The following is an 18,752-nucleotide window of genomic DNA, read 5'->3' as shown; positions in this document are numbered from 1 at the left end:
CTGCCAGCCCCTGCACCTGCATGCGTCCACCCACACGGTTGCCCCAGGGAGCCCCTAGACACTCCCTGAGGTCCTGGTCCTGACGCAGGGAAAGCCCTGGACCACCCCTCCCCCAGGCCCCCTGCAGGCCGCCTCCTCCTGCATCCCGAATGTCGCCTCCTCTCCTGTCACCTCCTTCAATTCCACAGGCGTCAGGATCCCTGTGCCCTTCCCAGCCCACGCCAGGGCCGTGGGGAGCCAGCGCCCTGCCCGTGGGCTCCCACACTGCTGCGGCCTGTGGCTTCTCCTGCCGCCGCGAGTTCCCGCGGGCCCCCAGCCCCACCGGCCCCCGACGCAGTGGCCGCACGTTATAAGCCTGGGCGCCCGCCCGTCCTGCGGCTTCCTGATCAGGTCACCCCAGCAGCCGCCTCGGCCCTGCCTCCTGCCGGGACCCCAGCCTCCTCAGAGACCCCTTCACCTCGCCGCCTCTGCTTTCTTGTCTGCAGAGGTGAGTCTGGGCTCTGCCAGCCCTTCCCTGGGGTGCTGTGTGCAGACTGTAGTCCCTGCCCCACCCAATCCCTCCTTGAGCCACAGACCGCAGACCCCAGACCGCAGAGCAGGGCCATGTGCCCGGCGTGGCAGCCGGGGGCCCCGGGGGCCCCCGGGGCGGGGAGGTCAGGCGTGGCTTCTCCAGTTTAGAGGGAAGGGCCAGCTATGCCAAGCCCGCGCATGACTGGTGAAGGGTCCCGGCTCTAGGGAGGCGAGGGCTTCAGCACCCTGGTCCTGGGGAGGGCCAGGGCGAGGCCGACCCTTCGGCCACCATGGGACCCTCCAGCCAAAGGAGGCCCTACTGCTGTCGCAGCCACGTTTCCCCGGGAGAGGTGGCCGGTCCGGCTGGGCCTGCTCGCCCGCCCGGGGCTGGACACTGACTGAGCCCGTCTCGGGACAAACCTGCCCGTCCAGAGGCCGAGGCCCCTAACTGCAGGTCACCTGACAGGTGACGGGGCCCCAGGCGGCTCCCGGCCACGCTGCGGGAGGCTGGGATGCCGCGGCCCGTCACAGACCTCAGCGCCCTCGTCCTGACGCCTGTCCCTCACCTCAGTGACCTGATGCCCGGGGCTCTTGGCCTGCGTAGGGCACCAAACCGTCCTCCAGGCGTCCCTGCCGAGCCAGCCCCTTTCTAGGCCAGCTTGCCGCCTGGGGACATCTCTGGGGGCACGCGGCAGGCAGACTCTCCCCTACCGCTCTCCTTGCATGCAGGCCCTTCCCCTGCTGAGAGCCACCCACCCTGGGCTGGCCTGCCAGGGTCCTTTGACACTCCCCGGGACCTTGCTGACGGTGCCCACAGGCGGCAAACAGACTCACCCCTGGGCTGTGGCTGCTGCCCGCAGAATGCCCGCTGACTCAGCCAACACCTGCACGGCCTGGGCCGGGAGCTTGGTCAGGCCCCCCAGAACGCCTCTGCAGCCAGCGGGGGATGAGTCCCGGCCTGGCCACCCACCAGCCTGGGGACCCCGAGCCCCTCCTCCACTCCCTCTGGGCCTCAGCAGGGCGGGGGCTGAGGGTCCTTCCAGTTCTAGTTTGGGGGCAGTTTTGGAAGCGTGGCCTCCCCCTGTCCAAGGTGCCAGCTCCTTGCCTGGGCGGGACCCTGGGCCTGAAGCCGGGGGTGCAGGGCACCCGTCAGAGGCAGGCCCGGGACCTGCGGGCCCCTCCCTGCGTCTGTGCCCTCGGCTGACTGTGGCCTCTCCCGGCCCTGGTTTCCGCGGGTGACGGATGGCCGTGTGCGGCAGGGCAGCCCTGGTCAGCGCGGGACTCGGGAGGCTCTGCCGGGTCCTCCCAAAGGCAGCCTCGGCTGCCGCCGCTGGGGGCTGGGCGTGGGGTCCCGCCAGCGAGTGCACGTGGGTGGCCTTCTGCTGCCCGGTCACCAAGCCAACCAGGCCTGCCCCGCGGCCACGCGGGCACCCACACGGGGCCGTCTCCTTGCATCCCGCGCTCTTTCCTGCCCGTGCCCAGGCCTGCTGCCCCAGTCCCCGGGAGAGCCTGTGCCTGCCGGGGGCCTGTCCGTACCTGCCCGTTGCCCAAGAGCAGACCGCCAGCCCTGGCTGCCTGCCTGGGGGCACTCTTCCCGGTGGCGCTGGGGCAGGGGTGCTGACCTGGGCCTGGCCTGAGGCCCTTTTTGGTCACCTGGTGGCACCCGGGGGCCTGGCAGGGGGCATGGCCTCAGGGGTGGGGACGGGCTGGGGATGGAGCCGCTGTGGAGCTCAGAATCTCAGGGTGTGGGCATTTCTCTCCAGGGGTGTGCAGGGCCCAGCCTGGACACATCTGTCTCCTGGGTGTGCAGGCGCACACACACGTGCACACACGCGCGCACGCGCACACACACACACACAGCTCACCTCCCTGGTAACGCCCTCGGCCGTCAGGCCGGGCCCCTGAGGCAGGTCTGACGAAGGCCTCCAGGCCAGAGGGGGTGGCTGAGCTGTCCGGCACCACCGCCAGACCTCCAGGCCTCTGCCGTGCCTTCTCCCGGCGGCCTGGGTCAGTCCGATATGCCTGCTGCTGGGAAAGCGCTGGCCTTGCCCCAGACCCAGGAGACGCCTCCCTGCCACCCACCCCAGCCACCCTGCCAGGCCGGCCCTACCTGCCCGGGTAGCCCAGCTACGCCCTCCGCTGTGCCCTGCCCAGGGTTGGGGCCAGCCCTCCTTCCTACCCACCCCCCACCTGCCTATCACGTCTCTGACCCCAGGGCGTGGTCCTGCTGGACCAGGGACCGCTGTGGCTCTGGGTCCTGCATCTGCCCGGCCCGTCTGTGTGGCCGGGGGTCTGAGGCCCACTTCACGTGCGGTGAGGGTTGAGTGGGGTGACGTGGCGTCTGCCACACCCGGAGCACCCTGACCCAGCCCTCCTCCCTTCACGCTGTTCCATCTTCCTGTCTTCGTCCCTTCTGCCCTCAACTGCCCCACATCAGGGAGCCGCGCCTCCCAGGGCTCCGGCACCTCCCACGTCTCGCAGTCCATGCGGAATGTACCATCCTGATGTCCCTGGTCCCCACAGGAGGCCGGGCCTGCCCCCTGCTCTGCATCTGTGACTGTGAGAGCCGATGGCACAGTCACCGTCCACGTCACTCAGCCAGCTCTGAGCTCACGGGTCCGGCCATCACCCTTGTCCCCTGCCCAGCGCCCCCTCCTGATTTCGAGTTTCGCTCCAAGGTGCTAAACAAAACAGCCAACACCAGCTTATCCAGCTGAGCCCGCGGCCGCCGCCTCACTCCACGGGTTGCCTGTCGTAACTGGTTCAGGTGGGTCCAGTGCTCTGTCAAACCCCGGACAAGCTGCTTGGATGGATAACCTAGGGCGGCCGCCCTCCTGGCCTCTCTTGACTGCCAAGGGACCCACTCGGCCTTGACTCTGAGCCAGAGCTACAGGCCTGTGTCCACTTAGGAAAAGGCGGCGAGCAGGAGGGGAACGTGGGCTTTCTGCTTGCAACTCAGCAGCAGGAGTGTCCACCCCACACTGGGTGTCCATCCCACACCACACCGTGTGTCCACCCCACACTGCATGTCCATCCCACACCACACTGCATGTCCACCCCACACTGCATGTCCATCCCACACCACACCGCGTGTCCAGCCCACACTGCATTAGTCCAAGGGCATGGCCTTGAACAAGGGCACTTCCTGCGCCTGTCGGTGTTGCAGGGGCTGGCACATCGGCCCCACGTGCATTATTCACATTCGGCCATAAATTGCTGGGAGTTGTAATTACAGTTTGATCGCTGGGTAAAGCACCATATGCAACCTTTCCATCTAAAGGAATAACAATTTCCACGAAGCCGACAGCCCTGCCTGCGGAAACCGCGGCTTTATGGATCTCTTTATTGGAGCATGTATCTCTCCTCCTGAATTATAGCAGCTGCGAGCAGAGCACCACGGAAAGCAAGGGCCAAGCGCCTTCTCATGAGCCACTCATCTTGATTTACAAGGCAGAGCAGAGCAGCGAGGTGCTGGCTTCAGCGACAGAAGTCTTTGCTCTCGATAGCCACCAGACAGCTTCGGGCAGCTGTACGTACCACTCCGGACAGTGCTAGGGACCCTGCTTTCAGTCATACGTCAGCCGTCCCCCCACATTCCAGGCGGGCAGCCGTGGGACAGCACAGATAACAGGGGCTCAAGTGTATTTGTATCCTGGGGCCAGTCCCCTGGGGGTCTGAGCAACTCGCCCCGTCCTGCTGAGCCTCCATTTCCTCTCTGTCCACCTGCCTCTTAACAGCAGTCACGAGGGCTCGGTCGGACGGCGGGGGCGCCGCCAGGGCCTGGTGTGCAGGACGCCTCCGCGCGAGGATGCACCAGAGCTCTGCACGCAGAGCAGGGAGGGACATCCGCCTGCATGTCGACGAGGATGGCCTGTCCCTTAGAAAGGGGACCAAGGAGTGTCAGCAAGGGGCTGGGGCTGGGTAAACAGTGTGGAAAAGTCAAAGTTGCTAAGTCACGTCCAACTCTGCGACCCCATGGACTGTAGCCCGCCAGGCTCCTCTGTCCATGGAATTCTCCAGGCAAGAATCCTGGAGTGGGTAGCTCTTCCCTTCTCCAGGGGATCTTCCCAACCCAGCAATCAAACTCAGGTCTCCTGCACTGCAGGCAGATTCTTGACCAGCTGAGCTACCAGGGAAGACAGTGTGGCCCATCCAAGGAGTGCCAGTGAGGGGCCTGGGGCCGGGTGACTAGCGTGGCCTCAGGGCCCTCTGCTTGCTTCAAACCCCAGCCCTGCCGCTTGGTGGCAGCGTGCCCGTTTCAACTGCCGCGTAGGTGAGAGCAGTGACCTTGTGGGGTGGGCGGGAGGATAACGTGTTAACAGGATTGAAGGGTGAGCCCAGGGCTCACCGACAGGCAGCATGAGCCAGACCTCTCGTACATTTAGGGGCCGAGTCAGAAAACCAAAGCTGCAAATCTGGAGTTAGCCCCAGGCTGGAGCTTGACCCAAGGTTCAGGTTCCCAGCTGGTCGAGCGGGAGAAGCGTGTTTCCAGACTCGCGCGCTGATTACAGGCTGATACAGATCGAGGCGGCTCTGTGCGCCCAGCCAGGCGCCAGTTCTCCAGGAGCACCACCCCCCCATCATTCCCAGGTCCTGCCGCCCTCCCCAACACATCTCCTCTACCCCAGTATCTGTGTCCCCACACCTGCTGTGACCTGGGTCGCCCCTCGGGTCCGCACACATGGGTGGGCAGGCCTTTCCCTTCTCTGGTTTGTCAGCTGCTTTCTGGCCTTTAAAGCGTCTGTGCAGGCCCCCCAAGTGCACACGCCAGGTGGGGTCTTCTCAGGAGAAAGGCCGGGGTTGAGAGCGAGCAGCAGGGAGGCGGGACCCGGGGCCCCCAGCCAGATGTGGCCGCCGAAGAGCCCGGTGCCTCCCGGCGTGGATCTGCCTGTTTTCCCGGGTGGGGGCCTGGCTCCCAGGTCCCTCAAGCTCCCCACACAGGGGCATCTGCACCCGCTCTGGAAGTCTGGTGGACCCTCATATGACTGCCCGGCCCTCCTGACACGGGTCACCCCGCAGCTGGTGGGTACCTGCGGGCTTACCCGACGGTCCTGAGGGGCCGTGACAGTGCGTCCCCGGGGTCCCTGGCATCTGCTGAGGGACGAGCCTTTGAACACGGCTGTCCTCTGTCCCATGCTCAGCAACCTCACTGAATCCTTCTCAGGTTAGACCAGCAGCGTGGTCTCGACCTTACAGGTCCTCGGCAGCCCCTCACGTCCCAGTCTGCGCTTCTGCCCCCCGGCCGTTCTCACAAGCACCCGCGCCTGTGGGGGGATGCTCTTCTACCCCCCGCCTTTAAGCACACGGCTCTGGAGGCTAGCGTGCCAGCCCACCGCGAGGATGCGAGCGGCGTCTGGGCAATGGAAGGCTCAGACGAGCCACAGGAAGAGGAGCAGGATGAGGAAGGGGCAGTCAGCTCCTGGAGCCATCTCACCATGTAAACCTCAGATCGAGCTTTTGCCAAATAGGTTTTCCTCGCCCTGGCCATTCACTGCAGTAAACGTATGCTGTGTGCCTGACATTTCTCAGCATTGTTAAGAATGGTAAGGTATTTGGGGATATGCATTTATTTTTAATTAAAAAAAAAAAAAATTCCCCCCAACATTTAAGGGCCTTGACTCATTCCGTCAATTCTCACACAGGTACAGCTGTCTGGACCTGGGGAGGAGGACTCACAACCTTCTCAGGACACGTTTCCTGTCCTCCCTCCACAGGGGACGTCAGCCTCCAAACCAAGATCAGCCTGAGGAGTTTGTGCTTCTTCTAGCTTCAAGGGCCACAGCCAGAGAGCTCCTCCTCCTAACTCGAGGAGGACCTTCAGATCCTTGCGTCCCTCGGGACGGCAGGGTGGCCGCTGCAGGCTCACCACACCTGGCACGTCTGGATCACCTCCCTCAGGGCCTTCACCACCTCCATGTTCCTGTCCTTCACGGCCAGGGCGAGGAGAACGGCTCTGTTTCCAGCTTCTTGAGACACAAATGCCACCAGGTTCCTTGCAAAGACATGGACGAGAGGCTGATAAAGGGCAAGAGGAAAAAACTGCTTTAACTGAAAGAAACCTTTTTCTTCTTAATGCCTTCTCCCAGTACCTCTCAGGAGCCCAGGCCAGCTTCCCACTCCATTAAATCATCACCTGGCCAGTGGGGAGCGACAGTGATTCAGACTTAACAAGACCCTCTGGACACTCAGTTATAAACACACTGCTTGGGAGCATCATTAGACGTGTTTCCTTAGTGCTTTCCGGGTCCTGCCTCTCCTGGTTATCTCTACTCTGGGAAGGGCCATGAGGGTCCACAGAGGGAAAGCCTGTCAGACCTCACAGATAATCTTTCCAGAACGGGGCAGGACAGGCACTCATAACCATAAGGCACTATGATGGGGTCACACTGTGGCACAGGCTTGCATTACAAAATCAATGCCTCTGCGTGTCTGTCTGATAAAATGCTGATGAGTTGCACGTAGCAGGTGGACACCCTCAAATTATCTGGGAGGCCCGGAACAATGCTACCCTGGGCCATGGTGGCGGGGGGAGGGGGGGGACAGGCGGTGTGCTTGCCTACCAGATGCCCCACATCCTGACAAAGTAGGACTGGGAGCCCTTCCCAACCACATTACCTCATCCTTCCCAAGGAGGACTTTAGTGGTCAGCACAGGCTTGCCGATGTCACTAGTCACACTGCTGGGTTCCAGGGAGACCAGAGTACCCATCTTCCCCAACTGGGTCACCACTACCAGGATGTGACTGCTGAAGGCTGTGCAGACCACCTGAGTGGGGACTCCACACACCACTGCAGTCTTCTGTTTGGATGTCACCAATGGTTTACCTTCCATAGCTGAGTCTGCTCAAAGGCACCTTTCATTTATGTTAAGAAAAAACGAAAATAAGTAAATCGATCAATGGCCGACAGCCTGGGAGCTCCAGAATAAACACTATTTGGCATTAAAAGAGAAACACAAGTTGACCCATTCAAAAGCCTGTGTCTGTTCGCCCACACAGGCTTTATTCGCCCGGAACTTTCTGGATTCACTCAGACACACAGAGGTACACAGGCTGGATGTCAAAGTACGCTTCTGCCTGTGGAGGCAGACGAGGGCTCGTCTTCCCCGCGCGGGGGCCCCACCCCACCCCGAGGGCCCTCCCTGAGTCCCGGCGGCCCGCCCTCGCAGGGGGAGTAGGCGCCGCAGGTTCGGAAACCCGGCAAAGCGGCAGGCCGCGCCTCCGCCGCCCCTCCGGCCCGCCCACTAATCGTTTTCTGCGTTTGGGAAAGCCGTCAGTCCCACAGAAGCAGCAGCACCCCGACTAAAGTGCGGGGAAGAGGACGGCGGGGGCCGGCCGGCGCCCACGGGGGCGCCCAGCCTCTCCGCCCGGCGCCAGCCCCGCGGAACACCCACCTAGCCCGCCACCCGCCATGCCGCCCGCGCTCACCGCGCCGCGCCCGGAAGTGACGCACGCAGGCGCCGCGGCCCCGCCCTGCGAGTGCCGAGCCCTCCCGCTCGCTCCGCGCCCCCGCCGGAAGTGCAGCCTGAGGGGCTTCCGGTTCCAGCGGCAGCCTCGGGCCTCTGCGCTGTGGGTTCCGTGCTTCCGGGCAGGGAGGGTTGGGCGCCATGTTTGCGTAAAGAGGCTGCAGCACCCCCCCGTGGGCCTCTGGCCCTTGGCCCTCAGGCGAGGGGCGTCTGACTTCTCCAGAAGGGCGTCCTCGCGCCCTCCTGAGGGAGACCCTGCAGCTCTGTGGTTGAGGAAGCTCAGAAACGGGGTTTCTGGCCCCTTGGCCATAGGCTCCAGTACCCTCAAGGAAGCACGGGTTGCTGAGAGAAAAGCAGGGCCGGCCGCCACTTTAAGCGCCGAAAACATTCCAGTCAGGACCGTTGTCTTAGGGCGCAAGAGACCTCAGTGTGGGACCCTCCGGGTTCATCCCAAATGCCTGTTGACTGGAAAAAAACACACGACCTAAAAGTCGGAGAAAACTTGTCCAAAAGTTGGACAAAACTGAGGACTTAAGCCCAGGACGCAGCATCTCAGATAACTGACGGACTGCCCCGAAGAGGTACGGGAGGAGCCAGGGTATGCAGGGGTTTTTGCAACAAAGATCAGGTAGTCCGAAAGTCAGCACAGTGCGTAATAAAGGAAAACCGGGTATCTAGGAATTCAGCGCTTTCCTACGTTCCTTTGATGTGCATGTTAGCTTCCTGGGGCCAGCGCGGTTTCTCACCCTCAGGGTGCACCGTCGGGCAGCTGTGATGTGATGGCTTGTAGGTTGCAACATCCTTTGCTTACTGGTACATCAGGTGACATTTTTCATTTAGAACAACAGGAACCAGTGGGGATTTACAGCCAAGGTTCTGGATAGGGTCAGTGGGTGGAAAATTACTAAGAGGAAAGGGGGTTGAGGGGTTTCCAGGTAGGAAAACCTAGCAGAATTCCTGCTGGAGGCAGGCCAGGGTGGCCTCAGACCACCTGGGGGACAGTGGGGGATGAGAAACTGGTTGGACATTGGCGGTTACCAGACATGCAGGATTCGGGGAGCAGTTCTTACTAAGACTGGAAAATGCAGAGACATAACAGAAGTCCCAAAGTGAATGCCTAGCTGCGAAAGAGTTAAGAGGGACTTCCCTGGTGGTGCAGTGGATGAGACGGTGCTCCCAGGGCAGAGTTCCATTCCTCGCCAGGGGACTAGAGTCCACATGCTGCAGCTAAGCCCAGGTGCTGCAAGGAAGACCCAGCGCAGCCAAAATTAAATAAATAAAATATGGAATAGAATTTTTTTAAAAATAGTTCAGGGAGTGCAGTCTGGTCTAGGAGAGAATCTTTGTCAGTATGCTCTGCCTGGTAGTAACAAAAGTCTTTAAAAAAAAATAATCTTTTGGGGGCTTTCCAGGGGCCTCAGTGGTAAAGAATCTGCCTGACAGTGCAGGAGACAGGTTCAATTCGTGGTCTGGAAAGAGTCCACCTCCTGAGGGGCAGCTCCGCCTGTGCACAACTTCTTAGCCTCGGCTCTGAAACCCACAAGGAGAGAAGCCGCCACAATGAGACTCAGCCCAGCACCACAGCTAGAGCGTATCCTCCACTCGCTGCAGCTAGCGAGAAGCCCTCGCAGCGACGAAGACCTACACAGCAAAACACACATCTTTGAAAGTCACTGAGTCTTCAGAAAACCTCTTCTGGCTGTACCACATGGCATGTGGGATCTTAGTTCCCTGACCGGGGATGGAACCCACGTCTCCTGCATTGAAAGTGCGGAGTCTTAGCCACTGGAGCTCTAGGGAACTCCCTAAGGCCTTTGTACTCCTTTAGGTGGTACCAGGAGCCTCTGCCCTCAAAAGCCCTTCTGGGCTAGCCTTCCGCGGCCAAGGGGATGATAATAGCTGACATTTGGCACTTGGTGTGTGCCAGAGTTGTGCTGAGTGCTTTCCTGTAGTAACGTATTTAATCTTAACCCCACTAAGTGGACACATTATCGTCCCTGTTGTATAGACAGTATGTTCAGAACTTGCCCAAGGTCACAAAGCTGATAAGGGCGGGATCTGGGCTTCCGAACTTTACCCTTGATTACTGGTCTCACGATGCACACGCCCAGGTGAAGGGCAAGAGCAGGGGCAGTGCTGTCCTGCAGCAGGATAATTTCTGGTCCCCCTAGGGGTCTGAGAGCAACCCCCCCACCACCACTGCGCACATCTCTCTCTCAGCTGAAGTGGTGTTGGCAGAGGAGGGGTCATGTGCTGTCCCTGCAGTAATCAGAGCCTTGAGCCTCTCCGTGAAGAGACGAACACCCCCTCAGAAGCCTTTCCGGCTTCCTGACAGGCCTGTGGAGGCAGATTCCCCGGCCTGGTCTGTCCACATCACTTAACCCTTTAGGAAGCCCTGTTGTTGTCATGTCCAACTCTCTGCGAGTCCATGGACTGTAGCCCACTAGACTTCTCGGTCCATGGGATTTCCCAGGTAAGAATACTGCTGTGAGTTGTCATTTCCTCCTCCAGGGGATCTTCCTGACCCAGGGATTGAAACTGTGTCTTCTACTTTAGCAGGCAGATTCTTTACCACTGAACCACCTAGGAAATTTTGGCACCCTCCTATTCTTAACTGCTTTTTCTCAGGGTTTAAAAACTCCGTGCACAATCCAAGTTATGTCAGATGAAGCATGCTCCTTGCACAGTGATTTCTGGCGGCATGAAAGAAAAAGGAATGTCTGCAAAACGTGATCAAGATAGACATAAAAGTCAAGAGAAACCTTGTATTTTGAGCTTTTTTGCAGCCAGTTCACCGAGGGGAAGATAAGGAGTTTCGTGGTTCTGATATTCAAAAGAAGAAGCATACAGTTTCTCAGGAGGATCTAGGTTTTTGTGGCTCTAAATTTAAACACCCGTCCATCCACACATGCCTCAAAAGCCAATTGCCAATGTATTGCCGTGTGAAACCTGTAAAAGTAGGTTCATTTATTTACCAATTCATGCATTCTCTCTCTGTAGGCAAATAGGTACAAGAAATCTGACCTCTCCCGAAGAAACCCCACCCAAAACAAAACAAAACAAAACCCCCCAAGTCGGGAATAAGCTTATCTCTTTTATTAAAGAGATGCTGAAGAACAAAGTAGATAGTTTTTTAAAGATTCTTTTTGATGACCGTTTTTTAAGTCTCTGTTGAATTTGTTGTTACATTGCTTCTGTTTTATGTCTTGGGTTTTTGGCTGTGAGGCTTGTGGGACCTGAGCTTCCTGACCAGGGGTGGAACCCACAGCCCCTGTGTTGGAAGGTGAGCTCTTATTCTCACTGGACTGCCAGGGAAGTCCCCAAACTGGATAATGTTTTTATGATGGGGTTCTTTGGTTTAGATCTTTGGTAAAGACTGAGCATGAAGGACACAGGAGGTGAGATGCAGTCCCAGACTGAGGTGATGGCCGTCGGGGCTGGGGGGCTTCCTGGTGGGCTGAGTGATATTACACACAATATCGGAGCAGGAGATCACCGCCTGCCCCTGACTACTTGAGTGCAAGATGAGACTCAAACTGGAAAGCAAGATCCCTTAAGTGAATTCACTAAAAAGGGGAGTGACATAGTAATGATGTCAATGGTGGGGCAAAAGAGTTTGAGAATTTATCTTGAAAAAAAAAAAGGAGGGGGAGTATTTTGAATTTGTCTTGTATTCAAGGGAATTTAGGTTCTTAATGCAATGATAAGTTGTAGAACCAATGAAAAATTAATCAGGTGTTGTTTTGGCAGGTCATAATTTTTCCAACAAAGTGTATGTTAGCTCTCCATGTTCTCCTTCACATCGTGTATGATTTTCTCAGCTCTGTCATGAAAAGGGTCAGTTGTGCTGAGATGTATAAGCTCGCCATCCATTTCCCCAGGAGCCTCTCCTAGCCCCTTGCTGTTCACGTCACTCACAGTGGGAGCCCCAGCGTGACACCAGCTTTGTCAGTTTCCTGGTCCCTCAGTTGCACAGTCAGGCCCTCCTACACTTGCCAATGGCTTTGGGCCAGGTCTGAACATCCCTCAGCATTTTTTTTATGGACTTTCTGAAATTTTGCCTGTTTTGCAAGATTTACAATCTGACTTGATCTGCACCGCACTTCCACAACCTCGCAACATGATTCCCAGGGCGTTCAGTGTTGGGGGTGTGTGTGTGTGAGAGAGACAGAGAAAGAGGCAGAGAGAAGCAGATTCTGGAGCTACACAGTAAGGGACACCTGAGCGGAGCAATTATGCAAATAGTCAATTCATTCATGAAACTCCTTGTGTTATGACAATGTCTCTTTTCCTCTGCAGCCTCCTGACTGCAGGCCCCCAGGGGGCCGAAACCTGGACCATCAGGACTTCAGGTATCGCAGTCTTGGAACAGGTAAGGCATTGCCAGGGTTTGCCTCGGTCTTGCAGAGGCAACATCCCTCTAAATTTTTATGAGACGCGGCAGTTAGTGGAACCCCTTTACTTATTTATTTGGCTGCACCTCCTGGCTTTCGGGATCTCGCTTCCCTGACCAGCAGTTGAACATGGGCCGCAGCAGTGAAACCACAGTCCTAACCACTGGACCACCAGGGAAGTCCCAGAACCACTTTATTTGTATAAATGATGCTCGCTCTCACTTCTCTTGGCCAGTCTGGGTCGCTGCCTTTGGAGATTACATTTGTAATGCAGACCTGAGACAGCCATCAGATACAGATATTTTATTACATTTAGATCATAGATAGCTTCGAGTGAGTGAGAAAGCTGCATCCATTCAGATTTTTTCAAGTGTAGGTGGCAGACACAGATGTGAAACCATCTTCTGCCCAAAAGGAGAACAGACGGGTTTGTACAGAGAAGACCAGAGCTCTGACATCTCCCTCTGCCTCTCAGCTCTGCAGGTGCATGGGCTGTCCCGGTGCTGCGGCAGAACCACCAGCCTCCACACCTCAGCAGCTTCCCTTTCCTTGGGTCCCCAGTGCAACTCCCATGACTGAATCTCCTTAGACCATCCTGGGTCACGTGCCTGTTCTTGACTCAGTCACTGTTTTTACAAAAAGTTAATGTCAGGAATTCCCTGGCTGTCCGGTGATTAGGACTCGGAGCTTTCACTGCTGTGGGTTCAGTCCCTGGTCGCGGAACTAAGATCCCGCGATCTGTGTGGCTCGGTCAGAAAAAGAAAAGAAACAATTAACACAAAAGCGTTAACCCATGTATCTAGGACTTTAAAAAATACTTCTAAATAATATATGTCAAAGAAGAGGTTGCAAGTGGGAATGACAGAATATTTAGGACTTCCTACTGGAAACCGCTCGCTCACTTGGTTCAGCCTGTCCTGGGCATTTCCTGCAGGTGGGCTGACACTCTGCGGCCTCTCGTGTCTGGCCTCCGTCCCGCAGCCTTTGAGACCCAGCTGTGCTCTGCCTCTGTCAGTGGTTTATCCCTCTTGGAGAAACCCATTCTTGCTTGTTCAACAATTGGCGGGATTAAATGACATCCCACTTGCAGAAGGGCCTCCTTTAGGGCCTGGCCCACACGAGGCGCTTACAGAGTCCCCTTCCCCTCACAAGTTATGGAGTTTCCCTGGCAGTGCCCTGCGCACAGGCCCTCGCATGGTCCGTGACACCAGCCTCTCCATGTGCCAAGCTTTGGCAGCAGCAGAAAGACCAGGAGAGGCTCAGTCCCTGACTCCCCTCGATGCCGGGTCTGGTATCAGAGCAGCGTCCTAGGGACCGCTGGGGCCGTGAGGGCCTGATGCCACGGCCCCCTCTCCGGAGAAAGGCTGTGATGACGCAGAAGCCGCGCCTTGCTGAAACAGGACATGCGTTCAGAAGCGGGCATGAGAGCCGCGGGGGCCGAGAGGGCCAGTGTGGCGACCAGGGTCAGCCTCAGGGTGTCTGCAGACCTCTGTGCACCCGGCAGCCCCGCAGCCAAGGAGGCGGCGCCTTCGTGCTTGCGGACCCCGGCTGTCACCCCAGCCTGCCGCTGCTCTTTGTCTGCCCTTGGCCGGCTGCAGCCTGGTCTCAAGGCGTGGCTGCGAGCCCGGCAGTCACCTGTGTGGTGTGGAGTGCCCCTGCTTGGCGGTTCCAAAGAGCCGTGCATGAGGAGCAGCATGGAAACGAAACAGTTCCAGCCAGCAGGCTCTGGGACCCAGAAGCGACCCTTTCACTGCACCCGGTTACCTGGGAAAAGATGGTGACCATTAATTTTTTATGAACTAGGTTTATCTAAGTTGAGGGAGGGAAAGGATATAAAGATTAAAGGCAACCCATTGAGAATCACATGTATTTTATTACAGAAACAAAACCCTGGGACTACCTGAAATTCTAATTTTTCCTGAGGGAAACAAACACCGTTAAGACCAGGCGCAGTTTATGAGGGTCCAGGGCATGTTTCTCTTGAAATGGCGTAAATCTGCTTCCCAGACAGCATGCAAAGACCCGTTTCCGAGACGCCTGCCACCCAGGCCAGGCGTGGAAGCAGCACTTTCCCGTGGAGGCTGGTGCTGTCTCTCCGGTCAGCTGCCCTCTCCATGGCCCAGCGGTGCCCCCAGCTTTGGAGCTTTATGTCAGCAGGAGTATTTTTATTTAACGTCACATGGTAAACACAAAGAAAATCCTCTGTTTTCTGACCTAATTTCAGCAGGGCATAGAATTAAGTTTAGCTTGTCACCTTGTTTTCTGCCGAACTTAGTCAGGTTTCAGTATTTTTGTTCTTCAAGCGAAGCTTCCTGCCCTCATTAAAGATATTGAAGACTTCCTTGTACTCATATCTTGCACTATTTGTTTAGTTCTTTAATAAATGAAACCCTAATCCAAGTGCAATTTCTGAAAGCCTTTCCTTCAATATTTTAAGAAGTTATTTCCCCTGATGAGAAGCCGTCTTGTTGCACCATGTTGAGCTGAACGACAGAGCCTGCCAGGCTGGTTATCGGTTGTCCTCCCCTCTCTTACGGGGAGAGGACAGAAAGCCAGCATACGGCTTTGATAAAGGTCGGCCAAGTTGGGTTGTATTCTAGTTGGTGTGTGAGACAGGGGTCCAGGGTAGTGGGTGGGAGTGGGGAGGGGGTAGGATGAAGCGGAAGGATGAAGCCCTGCCCCTGGGCCCCGGCACTAACTTCTGATGACCATGGAACGCCCTTCCGTGCTCTGGGCCTCAGTTTCCTCATCTGTAAAATGGGCAAACTGACTGGGTGGCCTCCAGGTGCCTCTGATCCATCCTCTGAGCTCCAGGCCTGTGATGGGGACAGGGCCAGGCGGGGGTGGGGGAACCTGATGTAGGTCTCGTCCAAGCAGGGAGGGCGTGGGGCTCTCTGGGGAGGCCAGAGGCAGGCTCGCCTTTCTGAAGGCCCGTTCCGCATCTGCACACTGGGCTGGGGGCCTGTACCCCGCGGAGGGTCTGGGAAGGCAGCCTGGGCACAACATGTGGACTGTCTGACCACCGGAAATGCTGGGCCTTCCGTTGGAGGTGGTGAGCACACTCCCTCCGGAGGTGTTGAGGCTGGGCGGTCACTGGGGGTATGGTTGTGCTAGGGTGTCTGCGCTGAGGGGACTGGACTCAGAAAGAGTTTGAAGGCTTTTCCGAATCCAACGTCTGCGGTTCTGTGAGTCAGGGTGGGCCGATGACCACAAGAGATGTGGCTACTAGAGCGTCTCCAGCAAGACACACAGCTGAACTCCGCAGGGACCCGCCGTGCCAAGTGCTGGCGGGAACACGGAGCAGCTGGGGCGCCCTGCACTGCTGCTGGGGGTGCTGACAGGGTGGGCACCTTGAAAAGTGATGTGGCTCTTCTCACGGCGGTGAAGACGCACCTGCCACGCAACTGCATACACGTTGATGTTTACCCGGGCGACACGAACATCATTTCATACCAACACCTGCACACAGGCGTTCTCAGTGACCAAAAACTGAATTCCAGCAGGTGGACAGATGACAAGCTGTGTCCATCTGCGGACGGAGCACTGCTCTCTGATGGAAAGGAGGGAGTTATCGGGGCTTTTGATGGCGGGGATGGATCCCAAGAACAGAACCAGGAAGGAAGCCCAGCAGGGAAGGCAGTGTGCTCTGTGAGTCAACTTGGGTGATTTTCTGGAAAAGGCAGGATCCTGTGTGGATCCGCGGTTGCAGGGCGGGAGTGAGGGGCAGGTTCAAATGCTAATGGGGGACGCCCCGGGGATGACGGATCTGCCGTGTCCTGAGTGTGCTGGTGGCTGAGCACTCGTCTACACTCTCGGAACTGTGTGTTGGGAGTGAATCCTAAGCTTTGTAAATTAAAGAAGGGCAAGGAAATGATTCAGGCAAAGAGCAGACAGAAGCAGTAGGAAACTCCCACCCCGGCCCAAGGCAGTCACTGCCTTTAAACGGGGGTCCGTCACACCCATCAGGATGGCTGGTGTATACACGGATATGGAGAGAACAAGCGTCGGCCGGGGTGTGGGGGAACTGGGCGCTGTTCGTGGGGGGCTGTAAATGCTGCGGTCGCTGTGCAAAACCATGTGGCGGTTCCTCAAAACATTGAATTATGATGTGATCAAACTGTTCTGCTTCTTTTTGCCCAGAAGAACTGAAAGCAGGGCCCTGAAGCGATATGTCAACATGCACATCCGCGTTCACCGTGGTATCGTTCCCTGTAGCCAGAAGGTGGAAGTGACCCAAGTGTCCCTGGACAGGCAAACAGATGAACACCATGTGGTCTGTCCCTACCGTGGGAAATCATCCAGCCTTCAAATCCGTGCATCCACCTGTGTGTCCATCCATCACACATACATACATAGTACATACTCAGTACATTCATCCCTGCATTCTCTCCATGTGTCCATCTCTCCATCCATCCAGGGGTGAAATGTTTGCTTGCTCACTCAGCCAGTGGGCACCCTCTGCGGGGAGCTGGTCTCAGGGCCCCCCAGATGCCCACCACCTCACTGCAGACAAGAGACCAATGATGAGCAAACAGCTGCAGGTCAAGGCATAAAAGCAGAAGCCCCACCCCAACAAAGGCAGCTGGCGAGACGTTCAAAGGAGGCTGAAAGCGCAGTGGGAACACTCCTCTAGGAAAACAACTCTGAAACAGGAGACGGACCTATATGCAACGAGGTCCTGAGACACAGGGTCCGCTGTCTGTTGAAAAGGCCCGTCACGACGCTGGCCTTCTGGGGTGGTGGGGGTAAAGAATTAGGTGGGACTTTCAGTTTCCACGGCCACGCATTTCTGTACCGTTTGAATCTGTAGTGTGTTTCAAAGGGGAGAGAAGGAGATGTACTCCTGGCCGTCAGGGGGTGTTGTACCGGGCAGACACACCAAGAGCCCCAGGTGCACCCAGGCTGGGGTCTGAGTAGGATCTGGGAGGGAGGAGCCGGGCAGGGAGTCCCTGCATTACCAGCGAACACCCCTGGGGGGCAGCAGAGGCCGCAGAACTGTCTCAGCGTGTGGAGCAGGGACCGGCCAACCCCAGTGTGGGCAGAGGCCCTGTCTGCCTCCTCCCCTCAGGCCCTTCCACCTCATCAGCCGTCCTGCATCTTCCCAGAGGCCAGTTCTGCTCTCTGCCTTGCTGTCTCTCCTGCACCCGCGCTTCCTCCCACTCCAGCCCACCCTCTCCCCCTCTGCCTCTGTCCCCATCCAAAGAGCCGCCTGATGACAAAGCTTTTTGTCCCTCAGAGGTGTCAGCATCTGCCATTTACGTCACCTGCTGAGCCTGTCCTGAGGCCTGGACCCTGTTGCAGGGCCAGCAGGAAGCTCAGGTCCAGCCCTGGCCCTGGGAGACCATGGGGTGAGCCCCGTGTGGGCATTGCCCTGGGCCCCAGGAAGCACCACTGGATGAGACCGTCGCAGCTGTGCTGAAACAGCGTGGGTCCCCGCTGGCCTCTGGGCCCCACTTTCGCTAAGATTGGCCTCAGGTTTAGCTTTGCGCTTCCTGGTGCCGCTGAGAGAAGGGGAAAAGGTCAGGCATCCAGGTGCCTCCCCCTCTGTCCACTGTCAGAGGCATGGGCTGTGCAGACTCCATGGGGAGGACTGTCCTCTCCAGACTCTTTGCAGGGGCCACTGTGGGGTCCGAGCTGCCCCTTGCTGGGATGTGGCCTTGAAGTGTCACTTAGGACTGGACGGCTGGGGGACGGAGAACAAGGACCAGCCTCCCCCGGGGCTCAGCCTTGGGGTCCTGGGGGCCGTGACTTTCCCTGAATAAACAGCAGGACTCTTAGAGCTGGTTTTCATTCTTTTAAAAAATTAAGGATTGATGTCCATGCGGGGGATGCCCTTGGCGTGCCATCCTGAGGTCTGACAAACACATGTCGCCCTGTAACCATGACCACATGCCCCACCCCCAGCTCCCCCGGCCCCCCAGCCCCCATGACCCCTGGGCTCTTCTCTGTCCCTGCAGTTTCGCCTTTTCCGAGACATCACCTGGAGGAGGAAACGGCAACCCACTCCAGTGTTCCTGCCTGGAGAATCCCATGGACAGAGGCGCCTGGCGGGCTACACAGCCCACGAGGTTGCAGAGTCAGACTCAGCTGAGCGACTGAACAATGAAGCAGCCACCGGAGCAGAACCACACGGCACGTGCTGGCAGGGCTGCTGGGGACGGTGAGCCGTGCAGACACGCGTGGGTAAGCGCTTGCACCTGTGTGCCCCTGCGTGCCCGCAGCTGTGTCTCTGGTCCCTCCTGGGGTGTTGGCGGCCCCGCCCGCCCTCTGCCCCCTGCCCGGCTCACCGCCTCTGCAGGGGTGAGCCCCCGAAGGGACACTTAGTCCTCCTTCCCCCTTGTATTGAGGCTCCTCGCCGCCCGCCCCCCACAGGGGCCTGGCCGC

At 57.9% G+C, this 18,752-nt stretch overlaps 1 protein-coding gene and 1 long non-coding RNA gene across 3 annotated transcripts; one reads left to right on the top strand and one right to left on the bottom strand.

Annotated features, from left to right (window-relative positions):
• Positions 1–6,054: 6,054 nt before the first annotated feature.
• On the bottom strand, positions 6,055–7,945 carry PSMG3 (proteasome assembly chaperone 3). Its single transcript, XM_061152329.1, has 3 exons — positions 7,903–7,945; positions 7,126–7,363; positions 6,055–6,525 (listed from the first exon to the last, which is right to left on the bottom strand). The coding sequence occupies exons 2-3, from the start codon at positions 7,339–7,341 to the stop codon at positions 6,373–6,375; spliced, it is 369 nt and encodes a 122-aa protein (XP_061008312.1). The 5' UTR covers positions 7,342–7,363; positions 7,903–7,945; the 3' UTR covers positions 6,055–6,372.
• Positions 7,946–8,115: 170 nt separating this feature from the next.
• LOC133063204 (uncharacterized) lies at positions 8,116–18,530 on the top strand. Of its 2 annotated transcripts, none has more exons than XR_009694377.1 (3): positions 8,116–8,555; positions 12,274–12,346; positions 18,326–18,530. It is a non-coding gene; the product is annotated as an uncharacterized LOC133063204 (long non-coding RNA). The 2 variants fall into 2 exon arrangements; XR_009694376.1 differs by lacking the exon at positions 18,326–18,530 and adding an exon at positions 14,249–14,664.
• Positions 18,531–18,752: the final 222 nt, after the last annotated feature.

The sequence above is a fragment of the Dama dama genome, chromosome 10, assembly GCF_033118175.1.
Source record: "Dama dama isolate Ldn47 chromosome 10, ASM3311817v1, whole genome shotgun sequence".
NCBI classification, from domain to species: Eukaryota; Metazoa; Chordata; class Mammalia; order Artiodactyla; family Cervidae; genus Dama; species Dama dama.
The sequence above is the reverse complement of the archived record's forward strand: the minus strand, read 5'-3'. Positions and strand labels throughout refer to the sequence as shown.